We start from the raw sequence: 21,299 nt of genomic DNA on the forward strand, positions 1-21,299 counted from the left end.
GGAACGAGTGGTGGGGTGAGGAGGGTGCCGTTGTGGAGCCCACAGTTTCCAAGCGGGGCGATAAATGGCAGAGTCACAGGCGTTGGCAACAGGGGTTGCATTGAGGGCATGGGGGGGTTAACTGGGATGGGTGTGAGGATGGGCATGGCTGACATAGCTGACATGGATGACAGACCAATTGACAGGTTTGGCATAGAACCCATTCCTATATGGAGGAAACACACAAAAAAATCAATCATTTTGTAATTTTTTCAAATGCATAATTATCTAATTTTGGAGAAAAACATGCTTGTACCAAATCGTGCTGAGGAAGCGACGGTTGAACCGCAATTGGAAGCAGGAGGCTGCTTCATGACGACTGGCAAGGCGGAGGGCAAGTTGCGTCCTTGAAGTTTAAGTTTGATGAGCTTCATAGCAATGGAAAACTCCACTTTGTCCATTTTCCCATCACTGTCCATGTCGGCTAAGTTCCTAAAGGAGGGGAAGAAGAAAATCTGGAGTATGTAATGATCTGTGTGTAGCAAAGTGTACATTCCTATTTTTCTTTCCCTCTTTATTGAAACAATAGAAAAAAAATCACTGGGGACAAGGTTGTGGTGGGATTGAATTCCAGTCTCATTTCACACACACACACACACACACACACACACACACACACACGCACACACACACAGAAAGCGAGTTCTAATTACAGGACGCCCCCGCCCTCTCTTCACTCACATAGTTTACTAGGTGTGGCAGGCTGTGAAGGAAATAAATGCTCAACAGGAAGCTGAATGCAAGCCAGTGTAACAAAATCTTGGACCTACTGACCCACTTGCTCCTGCTCAGCATTGAGTTGTGACAAGAACTTTGTCAAGTTGTCAGTCAGTGCTTACCAAATCTCAGCCAGGACAGAAGCAGGCAGGCCGGACTGCAGGAAGAATTTTCTTGCTTGTTCTCCTGCAGGTAAACAAAAAAAAAACAAAACATATGCAGCTCACTTACTGCTAATGACACAACCTCCCGTTAAACAGTCTGTTTCTTATGAGAACAGCCTACCTGAGATGTAACCGAGGACGGGGGAGAGGGTCTCAAACTGTTTGTCATGTTTCGCCCTCTCCTCGGGAGTAATGGCCCACACACTGGCTCCACCTGGACAAAATCAAGACACAGTTTTGGTATTTTAAATTCTAAACAAAAAGTGACATTAATGTTGTTGATGTGAGTCCAGCTGACACAAAATATAAGTGCTGGTAATAGCAGGAAGTCAAGTTTGAGTTCACAACCTATTTTTGGGCCTTGGCTCTTTAGTAATAATCTGAGTCTGCTTGTAACCCCTCTGCACAGGATGCATAACAGCATGCCAGGTTTGAATGGCAAACCTAAAGAGTCATCTAAATTCCTGGGTGCTGTACATTATAGTGTTTTTTAAAGATCTGAAGAAGTTAAATTATTTGAAAGGAAAATAGAAAAATAAAATTTGTTAGTCCATCCATCCATCCATTCGCTTCCGCTTATCCTTTTCAGGGTCGCAGGGGGCGCTGGAGCCTATCCCAGCTGTCATAGGGCGAAAAATTTGTTAGGCACCATCTAAATGATCAGTTACAAATGTTGTTTGCGTGGAGCTGCTTGAAAATCTTGTAATCTAATTTATGGCATCTAATATAGACAACAAATACACTTTCTATATAAAAGTACAAGCATACCAGAAAGGCACTATATCTCAGTATGAAAGAAAGTCACCCAGCTTCTCACATAAAATCGATTAATTCTTATTTTGCCTATACATCACTGCTTCATTAAACACTATTAAATCTGGACGAGTAGTTAGATAAACCTGTGGTCCTACAAATGCACAATATCAAGTGATGCATTGATGCGGTATGCTTGGTATAGCCCCCAGAACTTGGAAATAATCTGTAAGGAAGAAAAATGAACATAAAAGAAGAAAGCTCTACAAATTTAAGCTATTATGGGAGGGGAGTGATCCACCCGTCTCCACAAACAAATTCAAACACATTTAAAGTCAGCGATGGATCCCCGGGCAGATGCGCTAATACAAAATTCAGCTTAGTCTTTTATTCCTCTACCAAACCATACAAAATGTGTGCATAATTTCCAATCCAAATGAGATTTTCAGCTGAGATGAAAACTCTCTTAAGCAGCTCACGATGATGATTAATGTATAAAAATGTCCAGTCAGCTTTTTTTCACCCCAGCTGCACTCTTGCATATCTCAAGGTAAGTTGAGGGTTGGCCATGAATTAAAGATGAAGTCTGATGTGCTGTGTGACCGATTCGAAACTCAAGTCTTCCTCAATTTCACGGAACGACTTTTAACGGCGGGGGAGTGAACGATTATGTTCAAGGACAATAATCAATTCATCATAAAGGAAGAGCTTGAATCCATCCAACCATAACACAATCGGGACATATTTTACGCCTTCTCTCAAACTTCTTTCACGGAACTTGGAAGCTTTGAAGACATTTTGTGGCAAAGAACTGACGGTATGCACCGACGGCTCTCCCCTCATCGCAGCAACTGAACAACAGATGAAGATAAGGAGACAATGACAGATAATGAGCCTCGCAAGCGCGTACAGAAGGAGAGGGGTGTATAAAAGAAGTGACACTAGGCTAATGCAGCGAATCTAGAAACAGGTTGGAATGGGAAACCGACACAAACACGACTCAACTGGGACAAACAAACTTTTTCGTGTTCTTTTTTAAGCTCATCACTCTCTGCTCGACAGATGCGCTTTCTTCGTGCTGACAGCTGTTACCATATTGATCACGGTGGTACAGACATAAAGCAAAATGTGCACCAAGATTTCACAAATAAATAAATAAATAAATAAATAAATAAAGTGGGATCTAGTTTGGGAACGAAGGCAACATTAACTTGCAGTAAGGATCACGATCAAACCCGTTTTCTCACTTTTATAATAAAAATAGCTCAAACCAGAAAATGCTAGAGTCTCAAAGATAACAATCAACTTCTTATTGTTATATTAAATATAATAATATTATATTATTATAGTAAAAGGAGAGAAATATTGAAAGACACCTCAAAATCTAATCACTCTAGTCGATTATAAAATATTCAAACAGACAAAAACTGTCTTTTCAGAATATTAGTATAAAAAAAATTAATAAAAAAAAAGGTCTTTTGAGCGATTACGGGATCCTGTCTTCAGAGACATGGCTTCCAGGCTCTAATTTATTCAAGTGCTTCAGGAAATACCACCCTGCCCATGATGGAGCTTCCACTCTAGCTCTAACCCAAACAATCCACTGACCTTTGCTTAACATACTTCATATACAGAAGACTGACACAATGGAGTGTAGAGCTTCAGTAACAGCACGCTACGTAGCCAGAAAATGAAAGTAGAGCAACTTTAGAGTTAAGAGCAAGAAGATCCAATGTCTTTTTCTAAAAGTGGGAGCAGATACAATCAAACACTGATAATGGTTTGTTTGTTTGTTAGGAAATATTCTAGCCAAACCTCTGATATGGTTTCAGTGTCTACACAAACCGCCCGAAACCACCACCAGCAACACCTGTTAAGGTGGACGCTTTCCCCCCGATAAAGCCAATGTTAGCAGCACACAGCAGCCGACCCACTTTTAGCCACCGTCAGCAAAATGCTGCCATGAAAAGGAGAAAGTAATTAATCTCTCACAGAGATGTGAGTATTCTTCACATTGTCTCATTGGCTGTGAAAGCCCCCATTTGAAGCTATTGTAGGTAAGAAAAGGAAGGCGAGATTTAGCACAGTGCCACTGGGACATGTAGCTCGCATGGCCACATCCACAGGCCTGTCAGTCGATTCAGTCTGTGTGTCAGTGAGGGCTGAATGCTATGTGAGTAAGTGGGGCACTGCAAAGCTTCTTACACAGCCATGACCGAATCCATAGGGGTCTTCTGTGGCTTGATACTTATACTGGAAACATGTGGCCACTCGGTATGACTCCTGATAAAAAGATGGTACAGTTACGATTTACTAGTATACATAACCTGACACTGAACACCACAGGGTTCCACACTCTTGATACATATTCACAGTATTTGCAAATTTCAGGCACTTGTTATGAAATGTGGATTGGGTATGTAAGGATTTTACACTAATTTGATTGAATATGATTTATGCTTTTAATAAGGCCGTACAGTACTGAGTCACCCTCGTTTCTTTATATTTTATTGGGGAAATGAGAAATGTGTGCAGTAGTTTCATTACGTAAGGCATAAACAGACAATTCTAACATGGCACGCTTAGGCTGTCAAGGTTCTGGGTCATTCTGACCCAGCATCTTCTTTTTCTTGTGTTTTTGTATTATTCTGTATTATGGTTTAGGTTCTGATTCCTTAGTTGTGCTGTTCTGACTATTATTATTATTATCCTTGTGTTAGTGTAGTTCGGTGTCTAGTCTGCGCCTGCTGTGTTTCCTGTGTTACTTTGAAAGTCCGTGTCTCATGTCAGTGTGTCTAGTTTTGCTTCCCTTGTCTTGTTAAGTCTGATTTCTCCCAGCTGCGTTTCCCTCCTGTCTCCCATTTCCTGATTACTCCAGTGTGTATTTAAGCCCTGTGTCACCTCGTTAATGTACGTTCACACCCTCATACCTGGCTGTGTGTTGTGTCTGCCTGTTAAACCTTGTTGTGATTCCTAGCGTATTTAGTTTTCTGTTCTTTTGCTGTCCAGCAATAAAAGCTGCACTCTCAGTTTAATTTTGCTGTCTTGAGTCGTGCACGTTGGTCCTCCACTCCTGCCTGCTGCACACAGATCATGACATAGGCAAGCTTTCGTGCAACATTTTTAAGTAATTATCAAGAGGAGTTGTCTGGGACTTTAAAAAGCACTTTTGTTGGTGTTGGCTGCCTTTTGTTCATTTCTCTGTCACGATTAGTCCACACTGCATCATGTTGAAGTCCAGGCTCAAACTATGACTGAGCCTTCACCAGCTTTTACAGAAGACTGTAGACACTCAGTTTTACCGCTCTCGTCTGACCTCCTCTGCACATACTGACAAAAATTCGAAGCAAAAATCCTAATTTGGATTCATCACTCCATCAGACCTGCTGACACTGATTTTCCAATGCAGTCTGGTTCTTGTGTAATTTGGCATACTTGAGCCTTTTCTCTCCGTTTCGCTTCCTTAACAAAGTTTTCTTGACAGCCACCCTTCCACTGAGACCAGTGAGGCTTGAGTGAAGAGTACATGGATCAACAGAAGAGTTAGACAATTTTCCCCAATTTATCAAGGACATTTATCAAGAAATTAACTTTTAGATGCCGTTCGTCTGCTGTAGTTTTATAGGCCTACAAATGCACACCATGCTGACATATGCCAGGTTTTCAGCTAACACCTATTTGGGAATCACCTTGTTGGTGCAGAAAAACTATTTTATGCCTGTCACTGTGTCATCTCTGACATTTTTCACAGATTCAACTCAAGTCTGTAATGTGTAGACACAACACTTGTTCATAACTTGAATTAGGGGCCTTTTTGTGATTGAATGATTCATAGGTCAGTTTTAAGCAAGTAGTCAAGTAGAAGAACTGGACTGAAAAAGAGACAAAAAGCAGTCAATGTAAAAATAAAACATTTAAAAAGACCTTCAGAAAGCCTCAAGAGCACTTTAAAAAATTACAATAAAGTCTGGCTCCTTGGAAGCAAAATATATAGAAAAGAGGGGTTGCTCAGTGTTATGTACTGCCATGACTAAGTCAGCCGGTATCAGTGTGAGTCAGTGTACTGTGTTGTCTTCTATACCTGCCAGTAGCAGGTAATAGCAGGTATTTTCTTAATTTAATGACAACAAGAAGTTTTTGAAAATCTACCTTCAGACATTATTGAGACCAAACAGAAAAAAAAAAAAAAAAAATCACGTCCCTAACTCTTACGGAACAGGATCCACAGCAACATCATCTACAGACTTTATTAAACCAACAGTACCACGGCTCACCTACTCAGCCGCCTTTACCTTGTGTGCTTTCACTTCCCTTTGTCAGCCTGTGTGCCGTTGTCTAGGTGGCTGCTAAATCCTAAGGAGACGCTCGAGTCAATACCCCAAACACCCAGCTCTCGTACTCCGAGGGAAACCACATCACTGCTTTTATAACTATTTACATATCAAACACCTCACCCGGGGAGGACAAGTTGATGGTTCAGATAACTGCATTGGATCAACAGTCTCTGCAAAGCTTCGGTGTACGCACAAACACGCACTTCTCCTCTACGACTGTTGCATAAAATTCACCTGTTTTTAAAATTCACTGACTAATGACTGTGCAAATGCCTCATTGCAGGCTCACTGTGTTAATGAGAGTGTAATAGCGCAAATAGCTCTGCCTCCCATATAATATGTTCCCTCGGAGGAGCTCATCATATACCGATTACATGTTTCTTGATTCTCCCCTCCGTGCCATTCAGCTGGATGGGATTAAAGCGCAGAGAGAGGGTAGTTGTGCGTTTTGGTGCTCTGTTAGACTGAAAAATTAGGTGTGTAGATAAGACGCACACGCAGACACACACATTCCCTCTTAGGGGTTTTCCACAGAGGGCTTTGAGGAACGGTAACTATGTTCTGCGATCAAAGGATGAAGACAAAACACACAAACACACACAAACACTACTGAGAACTGTGGTTCACAGAAAGGGCAAAAACGCTGAATCACCTTCAACTCGGAACAATAACAAAGACAGACACACAGAAAGCAGCTAGATAGACTTTCCTGTCATTTTTAATGTGCTCTTGAGCCTTTTCTAGAGCAGAAGGTCTTTTAAACTTTTCTTTCATTCCACTGCTTTTTCTCTTCTTCAATCTAGTCCTTGTACCGGACCACTTTCACAGGAATGTTTTGTTTTTACTTGTTTTTTGTTTTTTTTTATTTGTTGTTTGCCACCTAACACTGATGTATGAATCACTGAATCACAAAAAATGGCCCCTAACTCAAGAGATGAACTAGTGTTGTGTCTACACATAATAGCCAACCTAAAACTATCTAGATGAACAGCATCTAAAACTCATGTCCTTAAGAAATAGGAAACACACCAGGCAAAGACCTGACAGATACATCAACCCCTTCAGCTGATCCATCTACAGTTCACTGAAGAAGGGTGGCTGTCAAGATGTCATTCTTAAGGAAGGCTAACAGAGAGGACTGGGTATGAGGCTGAAGTGTGCCAAAATATACATGAACTGGACTCTGGAGTGATGGTTCTGAGGGAATCAAGAAAGGCAGAACATGGATTGTTTACATTAGGGCTGCAACGATTCATTGAGTATTTCGAATAATTCGATTACAAAAATTTTCGACACAAATTCTCTGCTTCAACATTTTGTTTAATGAACAGTGGAAGATGACCTTTAAAAACTTTACTGGGAAAAAGTGAGCACCCATCAACAAACTCTGACTAGAGAAAAAAAACCCAAAATAGCCAACTCAGTAGCTGCTCCATCCGCTGTCACGCTGTCATCCACAGTGAAAAATCTGCAGTAATCCTCCAGAAGCTGTATTAAAATATGCAGATGAACTTTTAACTTGGTCTGACACCAAATTAAATTATAAAGTTTGCTGAAAGCTGACGGCAGCCATCCTTTTTTACATGGACTCGAACAGGGGTGAGTCTAAAGGGGGGCATGGTATGCACTAGACCATATTTATTTCAAGGGGTTATAACATTTTTAGACTGAAAGTGAATTTCTATAAAATACTCTCTCAATTAAATTGTGTTAATATTTAAAGATATAAAAATTAAAGTTTTTTCGCAGGCCAATAAAAATGTCCATGGGCCAGTAAAACTCTGAGCCTGAGGGATTTTAGGGTGGACACTGAATTATTGTTAATATTAATTAAGGTCTACACCATCATACTGTCGTGTTTCGTGTTTTCAGCAGCACAAAAACGTTGCATCAAAGCACAGGGCCAATTTCAGAACACTGATATGTTCGCTTCTCCTCACTATAGCCACCACATTCTCCTTTAAAGGCTTGCAAACACTTAAACATGCAGAAACACACGTACAAAAACTCAAAAGCTTTCCAAGAAGTCAAAGTGAAGATGAACTTTTTATGACTTAGTTTTGATTGCACATGTATTTTATTTGACTTTACTTTAGAGTATTTATACATTTTTGCATTTAAGAAAATGTTTTCTTAAAAAAGAAATTTTCATATGGCACAAGGGGGGGGGGGGGTTGACAGATGAAACAAAAAACACTCAAATTTCTAAAATGAAAACAATAATCAGGATATTTTAAAAGTATTTTTTCTGTTTTGAATATTTACTATTGCTCAATAATAAGACAAAAGTATTTCTTATCCGATTACTCGACTAATCGATGGAATAATCATTAGATTAATTTATTACTAAAATAAATGATAGCTGCAGTCCTAGTTTACAGCCATCTGTAAAACATGGTGGAGGCTCCATCATGGTTTGGGGCTTTATCTGCAGCAAGTGTCCTGTGCTGAATTTGACGTCGTATCATGTGGAGCGCACCACAGTATTTGTGGCAGTTCTGATGCTCAATCATCAGAAAGTTTATTTTGTTCATGTGAAGTAGTGTTTTCAAAGGGAGAAACAGTTTGTCACTCATCCAAGTGACTTCTTCAGTCTCAGCTGACTGCAGGTTTTCCCAACCTTACAAAGAGTACATTTGCTGTGATGTCAGTTTCTTAATCATTAATATGCAAATTGTCACAACCACTGATCATTGATGAATGGCCATGAGTACCATTCACCATGTTAATGAATATACAGGATATACAGGATCTGCTGCTGCTGATATCTTGGGATGAGAAATCAAACAGAGATTATGAAACTATTTTACTATCTTTTAATTCAGTCACACTTATTTTGAAAGAACCATTTTACAATTACATTATCTTTTTTTTTTTTTAAAAGCTATCATTTCAAGCTTATTAACTTTTGTTTTTACCTTAAACACTGAATTTCCATGTAGGTTTGCACGTTTCAATAAATCACTGCAACTATTTTCCACTTTCCTAGCAAAATATAAAGAAAGGACTGGCAGCTCTAGGCTTTTGCATAGTACTGTATAGTGAACCCAGTGTCCTCCACAGAGAATGAAGTCCCAGTCCCTTTGTATCTGGTCAAGTTTCTGGATCGCTACTCCAACTGTGCATGCATCTAAGTCCACAGAAATCACTTCTTTGAAACTGATGGGGTTTATAAAGATACAAAAGTCAAAGTCAGAACCAAAGCAAGACAGCAGAGTTAGTCTGGAGCGCTAAACAGGCTGCTGCTGAAATGCCTGTTTTGGTTTGACGTGCAACTACAGTGCATATAAACACCTTTAAAATTAATGAAGACAATCCTGCCATATTACTTTAGACTGACCCTCTTTCCAGCAGGGGTTTGTACAAGCTACAGCTCAATAACTTCCCCCCCAAAAAAGTAGGATTAAAGATGGTTTTACTTAAAGCCTGAGCCTTGTCTCTGTTTGCAGATCAATATCCCATTAACATGATTTCACACCTCACACGTTACAGTCAAAACAAGCAGTCACTCGTAGCAAAAAAAAGGAGTTCAAGCTGACCAAAGCACAAAGCAGATGCGCTCGAATGTTCGGTCTTGGCAGGAGGACGGCCAGAGGGAGAGATTAAAGTTGAATGAGGCATAACACAAACAGCCGCTTATTGGTCTCAGACCTTTTTCTGCCCTTTAAAGTAAATTCCAGCCCTCATTATTGTCTCAGCAGAACCACAGATCTGCCTAGCATAGACAGAGATGTTATGAGCTCAAACACATGTCCAATAAAGACAAAAAAACCAAAGTGTTCTTACCATTCATGGTTGCAGGTGGAAAGCACGGGCAGAGAGGGAAGTCCTCTACTCAGCTGGCAAGCCCTCAGACATCTGCAGAGAAAGAGCGAGAGAGAGAGAGAGAGAGATGTGAGTGTGTTATGTGTGCATTTGAGCGTGTGTGTGTGTGTGTGTGTGTGTGTGTGTGTGTGTGTCACGAAGCAAGGGGGGTATAAGTGAGGAATGCAAGCAATGCAAGTGTGAATGGGGAAGACGGCAGAAATGATACACATCCATGCAGGAGCAAAAAAAAAAAAAAAAGGGAAAAAAATCAGCTCCTTGTTAACAAAGCAAGGAAAGCAGAGTGAGTGGCCAACATGGTGAGGGATGACAGAGGAGGGGAAGAGGCAGAGGAGAAAACGAAAAGGATGGGGACCAAATAACAGAGAAGGCCTACAGACAATGCCAGCACGGAGCAGTACACAAGAAGAGGACAGACAGCTGAAGAATAGAACTGGGGGAAGAAATGATAGTGGTCTGGGAGAAAGGCTGCTTTTATTACTGCCTGCTCTGAGATTACAGATGGTGACTGTAGTTTGGAAATCTTGATGTATCAGCTTGTTTATTTTGTCTGTGACATTTTGCTTTCTATGTATCTCGTTTGTATACTATGTAATAATACAAATTTCTGGACCTTAATAAGGCGTATGGATGCTCTTAGACAAATATTTGTGTTTTACTGAGATAAATATAGATATATGACTCTAATAAAGCAAGTACAGTTTGAAAACAATAAGAATTTATCACTGTTTGGGTGCAGTCAGCATCTAAAGTGGTATGCCAACAGGGAGCCTGGCCCATCTGATGAGATTAATTGTTGGGATCTTTGGCATAGTCCCAGGAGCAGATAAGCCCATGCAGGTAACATGGAAAACTAGCTTTATGTGTAAGTGGTTTGATCCACTCATAAACACTGTTTGTGTAAGGCATGTTTGGAGGACTAAAAGTTAGGCTTTCAAGTAGGGCTGTTCGATATAACGATATATATCGGATGCTGATATGAAAACATCTATCGGCAATATTTTTTCATTGTTTTGATGGTCACTGCAGAATTTATTTCTTAAAGTTCTCTCTTTCTCTTATATTTAATATAACCACACTATGAACGAACAAGCGACTGTTTTTATGCGACGGTAAAACCATCGCATGGCTCCGCCGTCCGCTTGTTTATTTTCCACATAAACCTTTCACAATAAAGCTGAAGATCCTGTTGAGATTTTTCAAAATAAACTGAATCACGTGAAATAGTATGCACAGTGTTTACAGATGAGAAGCTAAAAAGAGCCGTCAGGTGCTAACAAATAAACCTTAGAACAGGCCAAAAAAAATTGCGGCCGTTTCAACTTACCGTATGTCTAAAAATGTATAGTAAATGTATGCAGTTTGGCCTGCATCGGTCAATCACTCGACTCCGGGTACAGGACGCCCAGCTGAAAACACTTGACACAAGTCAAGTTGCCCGAGATTCACAGAATTTACAGACAATGTAGAATTTTTGTGATATATATCGTTGTCGGGACGATAAATGTGTTATATCGGGATATGAGATTTTGGTCATATCGCACAGCCTACTTTCAAGCCTATGAAACCAGCTGCTAAGCATGGTGGTGTTAGCATCACACTCTGGGCTATTTTGCTGCCACTGCTACTGGTACAATGCACAAATTTGATGAAATAATGAAGAAGGAGGACTACGTCCAGATTCTTCAACTTCACCTGAAATCAACAGCTGGATAGTTGAAACTTGGACACGACTGGGTGGTCCAACAGGAACCCAAACACAAATCAAATCTGGTTTTGGGATAGATAAAGCAGACTAACATCAAGCTTCACCGACCCCACCATATTGAAGGTTTTTATACTATACTTCAAAGCCAGGTCTGTGTTAGAAAACAATAATTAAAAGCCCCAAATTACCACGACATTCAAGCTTATTTTGCATATAAACCACACCTATAGGTAGCAACTCTTTCAATCTTGTTGTTAAGATTCTGTTAGCCGCTCCACTTCACTCCATCCATTTCCTCCTTATTTCCTCTCATTTCTCTTTGCGTGCCTATAGCTAACAGGCAGTGTTTCTCCTCATCACTTTTGATTCTTGTCAGGTCTAAGCAATCTCCTTTTTTGCTTTCACTAAGTCCTTCCATCACAACTTTTTCCTCACTTCACCCCTCCCTCTGTCTTTTTTTATTTCAACTCCTCTATTTCTTATTCATCGTTCATTGAAACGTATCTCTTATGATTCCCACATAGTTTCTTTCCACTCCTACTCCCCTTCCGTTCTTATTACACTATTGCTCCATCATTTGCTTCCCTGTTTTTGTGTGAATTCCTGGAGGGGAGTCTGTGGCTATCTTGTAGTATAAATCACTGTCTGTACATGCCGGCACTGCCAATTACTTAAGAGCAATGAACAGCCCACTGAGGCTTATGCTTCGGTATATTTCGAGTGTCTGCGCCAGCGGCTCCGTGCAAACCCGCGCATATACAACATAGGCAACAAATAATTCACGCGCACTAGCAAACAATACTGACATTTATGAACTAAATTCCCAATTTTATGAAAAAAATACCAACTAAAATAGAAACACAGGAAGCAGTTACAGGAAAACAATTGTTTTATGGTGAATGGAGGCTGACACAAACTGTCTTCTGGGGATGAGTGATGATATAGATTTTAGGGAGTAAAATAATGGGGCTAATCTTCAGCAATGGATTTCACAAACTAGCTCCTTACGGCATGTTAAACAGTACAGTCAGAGTACGATCATCTTTTTCTGCATCACACTCTGCAATAGAATGGTCTTCGCATCAGTGCATTTCAGATAACATATACACACCAATATTTGTCAGTTCTATCAAAAGCAGAAATATCGAATTAACAAAAGAATTCATATTCATGTATCAATGCAGAAGTTATTTTTTGTCATTTATTTGTATGCTTGTAAGTTTTCTACAAGGGCATTTAATTAAATATCTGGATGCAATGCAAGAAATGTCTTACAGTTAGATCTATAACTAAAAGTCAGAGTCAATGTCATCGTCAGTTTTGCAATATGTACAGGACTAGGGCTGAACGATATATCGCATTTGCGATAATATCGCGACATGATCAAGTGCAATTTTCAAACCGCAAAGGCTGCGATTATACTCTGGACATGTCCAAATTCATGGGCTGCATCCTCCTGAGGCCGCATTTGTAGACCGATTACGTCACAGCGACGTGCCGAAGGCTGTCCAAATTACTACCATATCCCAGAATTCATAGCGCGGCCCAGCCAAACTCCAGTTTCCAGCAATGGCGGCCGCTACTAAGTTTTAAAATTACTCATACTAATCTTTCTGGGTCACAAAATAAACTTTTAACATATTTTCAGGCGAGAAAGTAGTTGTGTAAACATCAAATATCTGCTCGGTTTATCAAGATATCCCATATTTGCAAAAGTGCTTCGACGTTTTCAGAGGCGTCTGCTACCCACCAGCTCGACAGCTAGCCGGGAGCTCGAGGGTTACTGATGCGGCCGAGAACGGCACAACTCCCGGCACATCATTTTCAGATCACCGCGGAGTTTCGCTGCTCGGGTTAAACGTAATATATAAGTCACTTAGACAACCTAAAAATGTTATTGTTGGGCTTTTTTCAGTGTTTTGTTTGTTCGTGAGTAAATCGGTTTGGCTGAGATTAAAGTTATTAGATTAGATAAAATAAAACTTTATTAATCCCCCGGGTGGGTTCCCCCTTGGTTTTCACACAGCTGACTAAACGTCAAACAGAAAACTGATTAAACAGAAGTATGAGACAGTCGAGAATTTACGCCAGTGTCTGGTTATATTTTAGATAGCAAGAAGCAGACGGCCGAGTTTATTAAACTCCACCGAGACAGCGGTGACGCTAATCAGAACTAGACCGTCCAATTTCACGCCTTTAAATTTTAAAGGCGTGTTTGTGTGTGTGTTTATACAATTGCTATTATGTTTGCACTTTATGTGTAATGTTACTGACTGCAGAGATCAGTAAGATGTGTGTATTTTTTATTTATTAGTTTTATTTATTTAATATTATTTTTTAATTGAATGACTGTCTAGTAGTTCACAGATGTCGAAAAACTGAGTGTGGTAAAGCCACTGATTTTTTTTATGTATATTTCTGCAATCTGCACATTGTACTGACTTTCATTTTAATGTTTACACCAGGGTTCCTTGCCAGCACTTTATGCTCAGATGTTTGTAAGCTAAAAATAAACTATTGTGTATGTTCAAATATACTGTTGTGATTGAAGAAGTTAAATAAAAATGTCAGTCATCAATTCATGCATCACCTCATGTCATCATAACAGAGGTCTGTCTTCCAGGAAAGAACAGTTTAAAATTAATGTAATATAGTATTGGCCATACTATATGATGTATTGCTTGTCTTTGTTTAATAATACAGAAGACAAAGACCTTAAAAAATAATCGCATATCGCATCGCAATCGCAATATTGGGGCAAAAAAATCGCAATTAGATTATTTTCCATAATCGTTCAGCCCTATACAGGACTAACACAGAATCGAAATCCCATAGTGTACAAGAGAGCTATGGAAGTATGAGAAACAGATAAATATGAAGCATGCAAGATTGTGTCGAAATATTATTAAAGCTATACACATTACTGTAGTTCTTTGTATAAAAATATGCGAGTATACATGTATTTTGCACATTACTGCCATCTATGTACAGTGTGCAAAATAAGGGACCATATCAATATGAGACTGAATGTGTATTTTACATCAAACAAACAATATGTAATTTCAGCTTTAATTAAAGCGCATTGCAAGCGTACTGCATTAGCTATTTAAGAATTACAGCCATTTTTATACACATTTCTCTGAGCCTTAACAGTAATTGGATAAATCGATAGGTAGATCTGGAGTTGATTCCACTTGCTGAACTTGTATTTGGTAACCATTCAGTAAAAGTATGAATATGAGGTCCAGAGAGACATCAGTGCAAGTGAGGGAGGCTATCATTAGGCTGGAAAACCAGAGACAGATAGCAAGAATCAACAATCTGGTACATTCTTAAATAGAATGAATGCACTGGTTAGCTCAGCAACACCGAAATGCCTGAAATACCACAGAATTATTTCCATGGTTCTCAACAGCTTCACAACAACTTACAGTACCAATGCAAGAACACTCTCAGGGAGGCACAAACTCCATAAACAACCAAGTGTTTCTCACACCAAAAAAAAAAAGGATATTGTTCAATGGTCACTCAGTCAACACAACACAGCATACTCTTTAGTTACTGAAGTTGAAGCTGAATACAGAGGCCGACAAACAAGCAGCAACTGAAGGTGGCTCCAGTAAAGGCCTGATAAAGTATCTTAAAGGACCACACACAGCATTTGGTGATGCCCGTGGGTTTTAGACTTCAGACAGTTATTAACTGCTAAATATTCTCCAGCAATCCCCATATTTAAAATTATTTTAGTTGGACCAATTTCTTTTGAGTCTCTAAAAATGGGGGACCGTGCTTTTGCTAAATCCATTAAAGATAAAAGTCTGCACTTTAATCAAATGTTGATTATTTGACTTAAAATCCAGTGTAGTGGTATACAGATGCAAAATTACAACAAAGAATATGTGTCATTGTCCAAAAACATATGGACCTGACTGCAGCTTGTTCCACAAGCCTGAACATGACAACCCACGGATTGTGTGGGAAGTTTTATTTAACAAAAAACCCCCCCAAAAAATGAGATATAGTCTAGATATTATATTCTGGCACAAACTGCCTGTACATAGAAAATGCAGCTCGCCTTTACCGCAACACATTGCGATTAAGCTTATAGAAACACATTGTGCTGTACTTGCATGCCTCTTTTCAGTTCAGTGACTTTCTGGAGCCTCTGTTCCCTATCTATGACTCATCTTTGCTGGTGTGTGGATTCAAGCATCAAAATGATGATGCAAATTATGTTCTTTGGAAAAAAAGAAAGAAAGAAAAGAACAGAAAGCAAATACATGGACCTCTCTTTACACCCAGTAAAGATTTACAGTGCTCAGTCTCCCACTTCACTTGAAGTGATCTCACTTTTCCTTGTTGTTGCCATCTGTTGAAACTGTGTGGCTAACTCATCACCATGTACTAAAACCTCATCAGTGTCTCACCCGAGATGAGGTCCTCTAAGTAATGAAATATTTTCTTAACACATATATACACAGAAAGTTGGCAGTTTGCTCATCTATGTGTATGTGTCTCTGTGTGTGAGTACATGTGCACTAGTGGAAAAAGTAATGTCTTCAAAGTATTCTATGCAATCTTCTAAGAAAAACTAAGTATCCCTCATGATTAGGGATGCCATAGTGATCTGGTGCTTAGCACTGTTATTTTCATATGCAGTCTGGTTGCTGCCTTTCTGTGTGGAGTTTATTCTATCCAGGTACTCTGGTATCCTCCCCAGTCCCATACACAGGGTTAGAGTAATTAGTGAATCTAAATTGGCCACAGGTGTGAATGGTTGTCTTTCTCCATATTTAAGCCCTGTGACAGAATGGTGACCTATCCAGGGTGTCCCCTGCCTCTCTCTACCTATGACAGCTAACATAGACTCCCCTAACTCATTTGTTTATTCACAGCACCTTCAATGTCCCACTACAGCATTTGAACCAGGTTGAGTTCTGGACTGGGCCACGACTGGGCCATCGCAACACCTTGAATCTTTTCTTTTCAGCTGCTCTGCTGTGGATTTGCTGCTGTGCTTGGGATCACTGTCCTGCTACATTAGTCAAAATTCAGCTGTCAGACAGATGGACTCCCATTTGACTCTAGAATACTTTGGTATACAGAGGAGTTCATGGTTAACTCAGTGACTGCAAGGTACCCGGGACCTGTGGCTATAAAATAAGCCCAAATCATCACCCCTGCACCACCATCCTCGACCATTGGTATGAGAGGTTTGTGCTGATATGCTGCGTTTGGTTTTCTCCAAACATGGTGCTGTGCATTATGGCCAAACATCTCCACTTTGGTCTTGTCTGTCCAAGGAACATTGTTCCAGAAGTCTTGTCTAGTCTAAGCAATACTGCCATATTCCTTTTAGAGACTTTCTCCAGGCAACGCCTCCAAAAAAATCCATACTTCTACAGTCTTTTTCTAAGTGTACTCTCACAAACGTTAACACCTAACATGCTAACTGCGGCCTGTATGGTCTGAGATGATGTGTCACTGTGTTAACAAACAACTGAACTGCCAAAACGTCTGCCTCAGAGGTGCTCACACTTGATGATCATCAGTTAATCAAGTGCATTGGATTAGCACCACCTAGCTGCTTCTTACCCGCTTAAATGCTCTTAAAGGATGTACTTAGATTTTCCCAGGACTGCACAGAGTCCTGTGCAAACTTTCTTTTTCACATGGCTCTATGCTATTTGCGTGTACCTAACACTTCCATGTGCAAACATGTATAGGCCTTTAGCAGAGTTTCATCCACCCTTATACACAACCCTGTACCCTGAGGTGTACCTGGTGTCAAATATAACAATATCTCCCGTTGGCTAGGTTAGAGAAGAGACTCCACTGTTTAAACAGGACATGCTATATCCTGGATGACAACGGCACTGAATCAACAAAAGAGGAAAGAAGACACCCTCTACATCAACAGTGACTGTACCTGCACAGGTTCACAACAAAATGGTACACTGATTGAAGTCCCTTGGATGTCTGAAAATAACTTTAAAATGTCATTATGCGTCTTTGATTTGATTTACCTTGCAGCTCGGCCCCTGCTGGTATGGCAGATGTAGTGGAGAGAAACACAGTCATCTCACAATGCTACTTCAAATCATGCCAGATCCCCGAATGAACTTTTGGACACGAAATACTACAAAAATAATCATAACGGAAAATAAACCATTAAAAATTTGAGCATAGAACAAATTACTTTGCAGCGCAAGTTTAGTTCTAGTTTTGGCGTCTTTAAGAAGCAAATGAAGAACAAATGGCACATGCTATTTTCATACTTACACAGGTTGATGTTGCAAAGCCAGCAGTTGCAAAGCTAGCCTTGATGTTACACTGATGTTTAAAAATAACATTGCATTAAGCATTTTGAAAGTTTCTAATATGAGGAATAAGACATAAATCCTTTAAGGGCCAGCAGTGCTGAGGAACAAAATGAATCAAAGAACCTTTGACTCAGCCCAGCATGCTGATTGACACCTGTGTGCACCACACTGGACCGGTCTGACGTGAATATCAATGTTTCGGCCTGTGTGCGCGGAGTGTGTCCAACACACCCTCCTCACACAGAGGGGGACCCTGTTCTAGCGGACACAGCCCAGGAAGCTTTGCGAAGCCTGAGGAAGAAAGAAGCCTGTGTGCATGCGTGTGTCCTGTGTGCATGTGCTGGGATTTTCCTCCTATTCACAAGAGAGCAGACACACACAAGCGCACACATGCCACACACCTTCCCCCCAGTGGGCTGCAGGTGAAAATTGGGGACGCTTCCGACAGAAGAATCATTCTAATCCTTTTGGTACGTTTATGGGTCAGCTCAATGAAATGATTCACCTTTTTTTTGTTAACTTCCTGTACACTCCCCCCACCCCCGAAGTGAAAAACACACACTCAGCAGTACCTCCAACCTCACCTTCTTCCCCACATACTTAAGACACAATAATAATAATGCCAAATTAACCTCAATACAGCATCCATGCCACTGTAACTGCTATATGAGAATGGACTCTGAAGCACATCAGGTTCCTCTTTCACCACACCAGCGAACACGCTGGTGTATTGTACACTTATGTGAACGTGTGGATATTACGCAACGCTTTGAGTCTCGGCAGGTGGATATGCAACAGTCCCTTCTGGGATAAAGCACAGATGTCACAGAAATTGCAGTCACATGGACTTTGCCACTTCAGCAAAGAAAGTCTCCTCGTTCTGTTTTCACCGAGGGCAGCAGAACACACACATAAACACACGCACACAAAAGCAATCTCTATAATTAGTCTTTGCTGCAGTGATTCAACACGTACGTGCATAAACATCCAAAGCTGCCCCAGTCATCTCATATATAAGAATGGAAATTCACACCTTTGCTCAACTATTAAACAGCTGATGACACTTTTTTATATCAGGAAAAATAAAGATAACAGACGCATGTGACGGGCTTCGAACCGGAGGCCCTCCTCGTGTTATATTTTCCATCTTTTAATGGAGGAAGCGCCAAATGTAAGTCACCCTTTAGGGAAATTGCTGGGCCTAAGAAGGTGAGCACAGACACCCAGCAGACCGTTAAAGTGACTTTGAGAAATATCACATAGATTTTCTCCCTCAGGTTAAACACAGCAGTGATTTTCAGCATGTTTAATAGTCACAGGGAAGCATGTCATTTCCTTTAAGTAGTACCTGAGGGAACACAGGAATAACCTTTGGAGTTACACCTTTTATCATAAAAACAATATGCCATTCCCTGCTTGTTGTTGTTGCACATAGTATATATATTATCAGACAGTATATATCTAATAATATACATAGATAATTATATTATCTTGAAAAAAAGACTAGTAATTTAGAGCCTAAATCTATTTTGACTGCTTTAAAAAATGAATTTCTCTTTAAATCCAGGTTAGTTTTCCTTTTCCTCTTCTCCGCCTTATTCAAACAAGCAAAATTAATGAGTAAACAGTGAAAAGATCTGAAGAACCAGTTTTCAGCCATATGGGGTGCTCTTCATCCATAACGCAGACAAAAGACTGGCACTAGTGGCTCAGAGACAGGTTTGAGAGCTCCACATATTTTCAGGATGAAACATTAACAATGGGCTGTACTGCAGGTAGACAAACCTCGTTGTTAATACGCTGCACTGCCTCGCCTTTTTAAATGCTGGGTTTAATAAAGCAGGACATCCCACTTACCTTGAAAGAACAGGTAGAGGGGAAGAAAATCTTCAGCGACAGTATCCAGCAAGTCATGCATTTTGTTCGGTATAAGCGTGGGAATGATTTCTATTCTTTTACCTGTTGCGGTAGAATAGCGGTGCTGATCGGCATCCAGGGTGACGATCCAGCTACTGAAGAGGGGAGGATCGATCCAGCAGCCGGGCGGGTGTGGACTGGAAATGGGCGTCTTCAGTTCCAAGAGTCAAGCTACGCGGAAGTGCGCGGAAGACTTCCGGCTTTGTCTTTCAAAAATAAAACTCAAAAGGGAACGAACTACTGTTCAACTCCTTCAGATGTACAGTGCTCTGAAAAAGTTTTAAGTATATTTTTCTGGGAGAATGTGAAAGAAGTAGAGAGATTTATGAAAACGTACATAGACACATAGAAAAAGAGAGGCAAAAACCACCTTAATGACCACCTTCTATTGACGCTTTCTTGTCATTTCTTTAATAATAATTATCCAGGCTTATTGAAGAACATTCATAGCTCTTTCTTTGGATTTTGGCTTTCTTTTCTTCCATTCTCCATCAATATGACCCCACATTGCTTCAGTATTGTCCACCTCCAAGCTCTGCGGAGGCCAATCCATGATCGATAGTGTTCCATTGTGTGTTTTTCTAATCACATATGCTTTTATTGCATTGTGAGTGTGTTTGGGATCATTTTCAAGCTGACAAATTAAACCGTTACCAATGAGATGAGTTCCAGATTGCAAAACATGGTAGATCAAAATCTGACTGTACCTTTCTGCATTCATAATCACATAATTTTTCAGGAGCTGTGTTTGACCTTAACTTTCAGATATGGTTCATCAGCTGTACAGTCTTTTTTTTTTAAGGCCTGCCACTTCTTGTTTTCTATTAGTCCTTTAGTTATCCAGGTAAAACTCTCATTGAGATTAGAAATCATTCTTCTTTTGTCCTCCAATTGTCCAGTTTCTTCAAATGTTTTAAGGACACCATGCACACCATGGTGAAATATCCCAAGTTTTAAGTAATAGTTCTTTGGGAACCACCTTGTTGGAGCAAAGATACTATTTTATCCCTGTCAAACGTATTTACCTTTGGCATTTTTTGTGCATCCAACAAAAGAAATGGGAACAAATTATGTTTTTATGACTAGCTTTTCGTAACAAAGTACGTAAATATGATGAATGACAAGAAATTCTCAGTTCTTGGAAGCAAACTATCTCGAAATACTGTAGATGGGTGACTAATTAAATGAAGAACTTTCACACTCTGCCCCTATTGAACTCTTAGATGTAAGGTTGTCTTGAGAGATTAGGTTTATCCAAAGGTGAAACATTTCCATTCTGATGCGAGTGGTGGCTCAGTCCGCATTCTGCAAAACCTCACTAAATGCTTTGCTGTGCATTAATGAAGTCAAGCATTAGGCCAGGGAATTTCTTTAGGAACAACGATGAGCATCCCTCCAGTAGCGTCCCAGAATCAGGGAATTTTGAGGGGAAAATTTAAGTATGCCTATGTTATGCAGTTTTCTGCTCTTGCTTTATATTTTTATATACTTTATTACCTTTACTTAAGTAAAATGTCTA

At 40.1% G+C, this 21,299-nt stretch overlaps 1 protein-coding gene across 4 annotated transcripts in view; it reads right to left on the reverse strand.

Annotated features, from left to right (window-relative positions):
- Positions 1-19,909, reverse strand: part of itsn2a (intersectin 2a) — a 46,640-nt gene extending 26,731 nt beyond the window's left edge. For 2 of the 4 annotated variants that reach the window (XM_080882941.1, XM_080882944.1), the window contains exons 1-6: positions 19,823-19,909; positions 9,794-9,865; positions 1,042-1,134; positions 879-942; positions 296-471; positions 1-205 (exon numbers count right to left, since the gene is read on the reverse strand). The exon at positions 1-205 is cut by the window's left edge and continues 11 nt beyond it. In XM_080882941.1, the coding sequence (XP_080739067.1) occupies positions 1-205; positions 296-471; positions 879-942; positions 1,042-1,134; positions 9,794-9,800 (545 nt within the window). In that variant the 5' untranslated portion in view covers positions 9,801-9,865; positions 19,823-19,909. Of the gene's footprint in view, positions 206-295; positions 472-878; positions 943-1,041; positions 1,135-9,793; positions 9,866-17,566; positions 17,588-19,720 lie in introns of those variants that run through there. The other 2 variants (XM_080882942.1, XM_080882943.1) reach the window with 2 other exon arrangements.
- Between the last annotated feature and the right edge of the window lie 1,390 nt (positions 19,910-21,299).

Source organism: Rhamphochromis sp. 'chilingali', assembly GCF_963969265.1.
Source record: "Rhamphochromis sp. 'chilingali' genome assembly, chromosome: 5".
NCBI lineage: Eukaryota > Metazoa > Chordata > Actinopteri > Cichliformes > Cichlidae > Rhamphochromis > Rhamphochromis sp. 'chilingali'.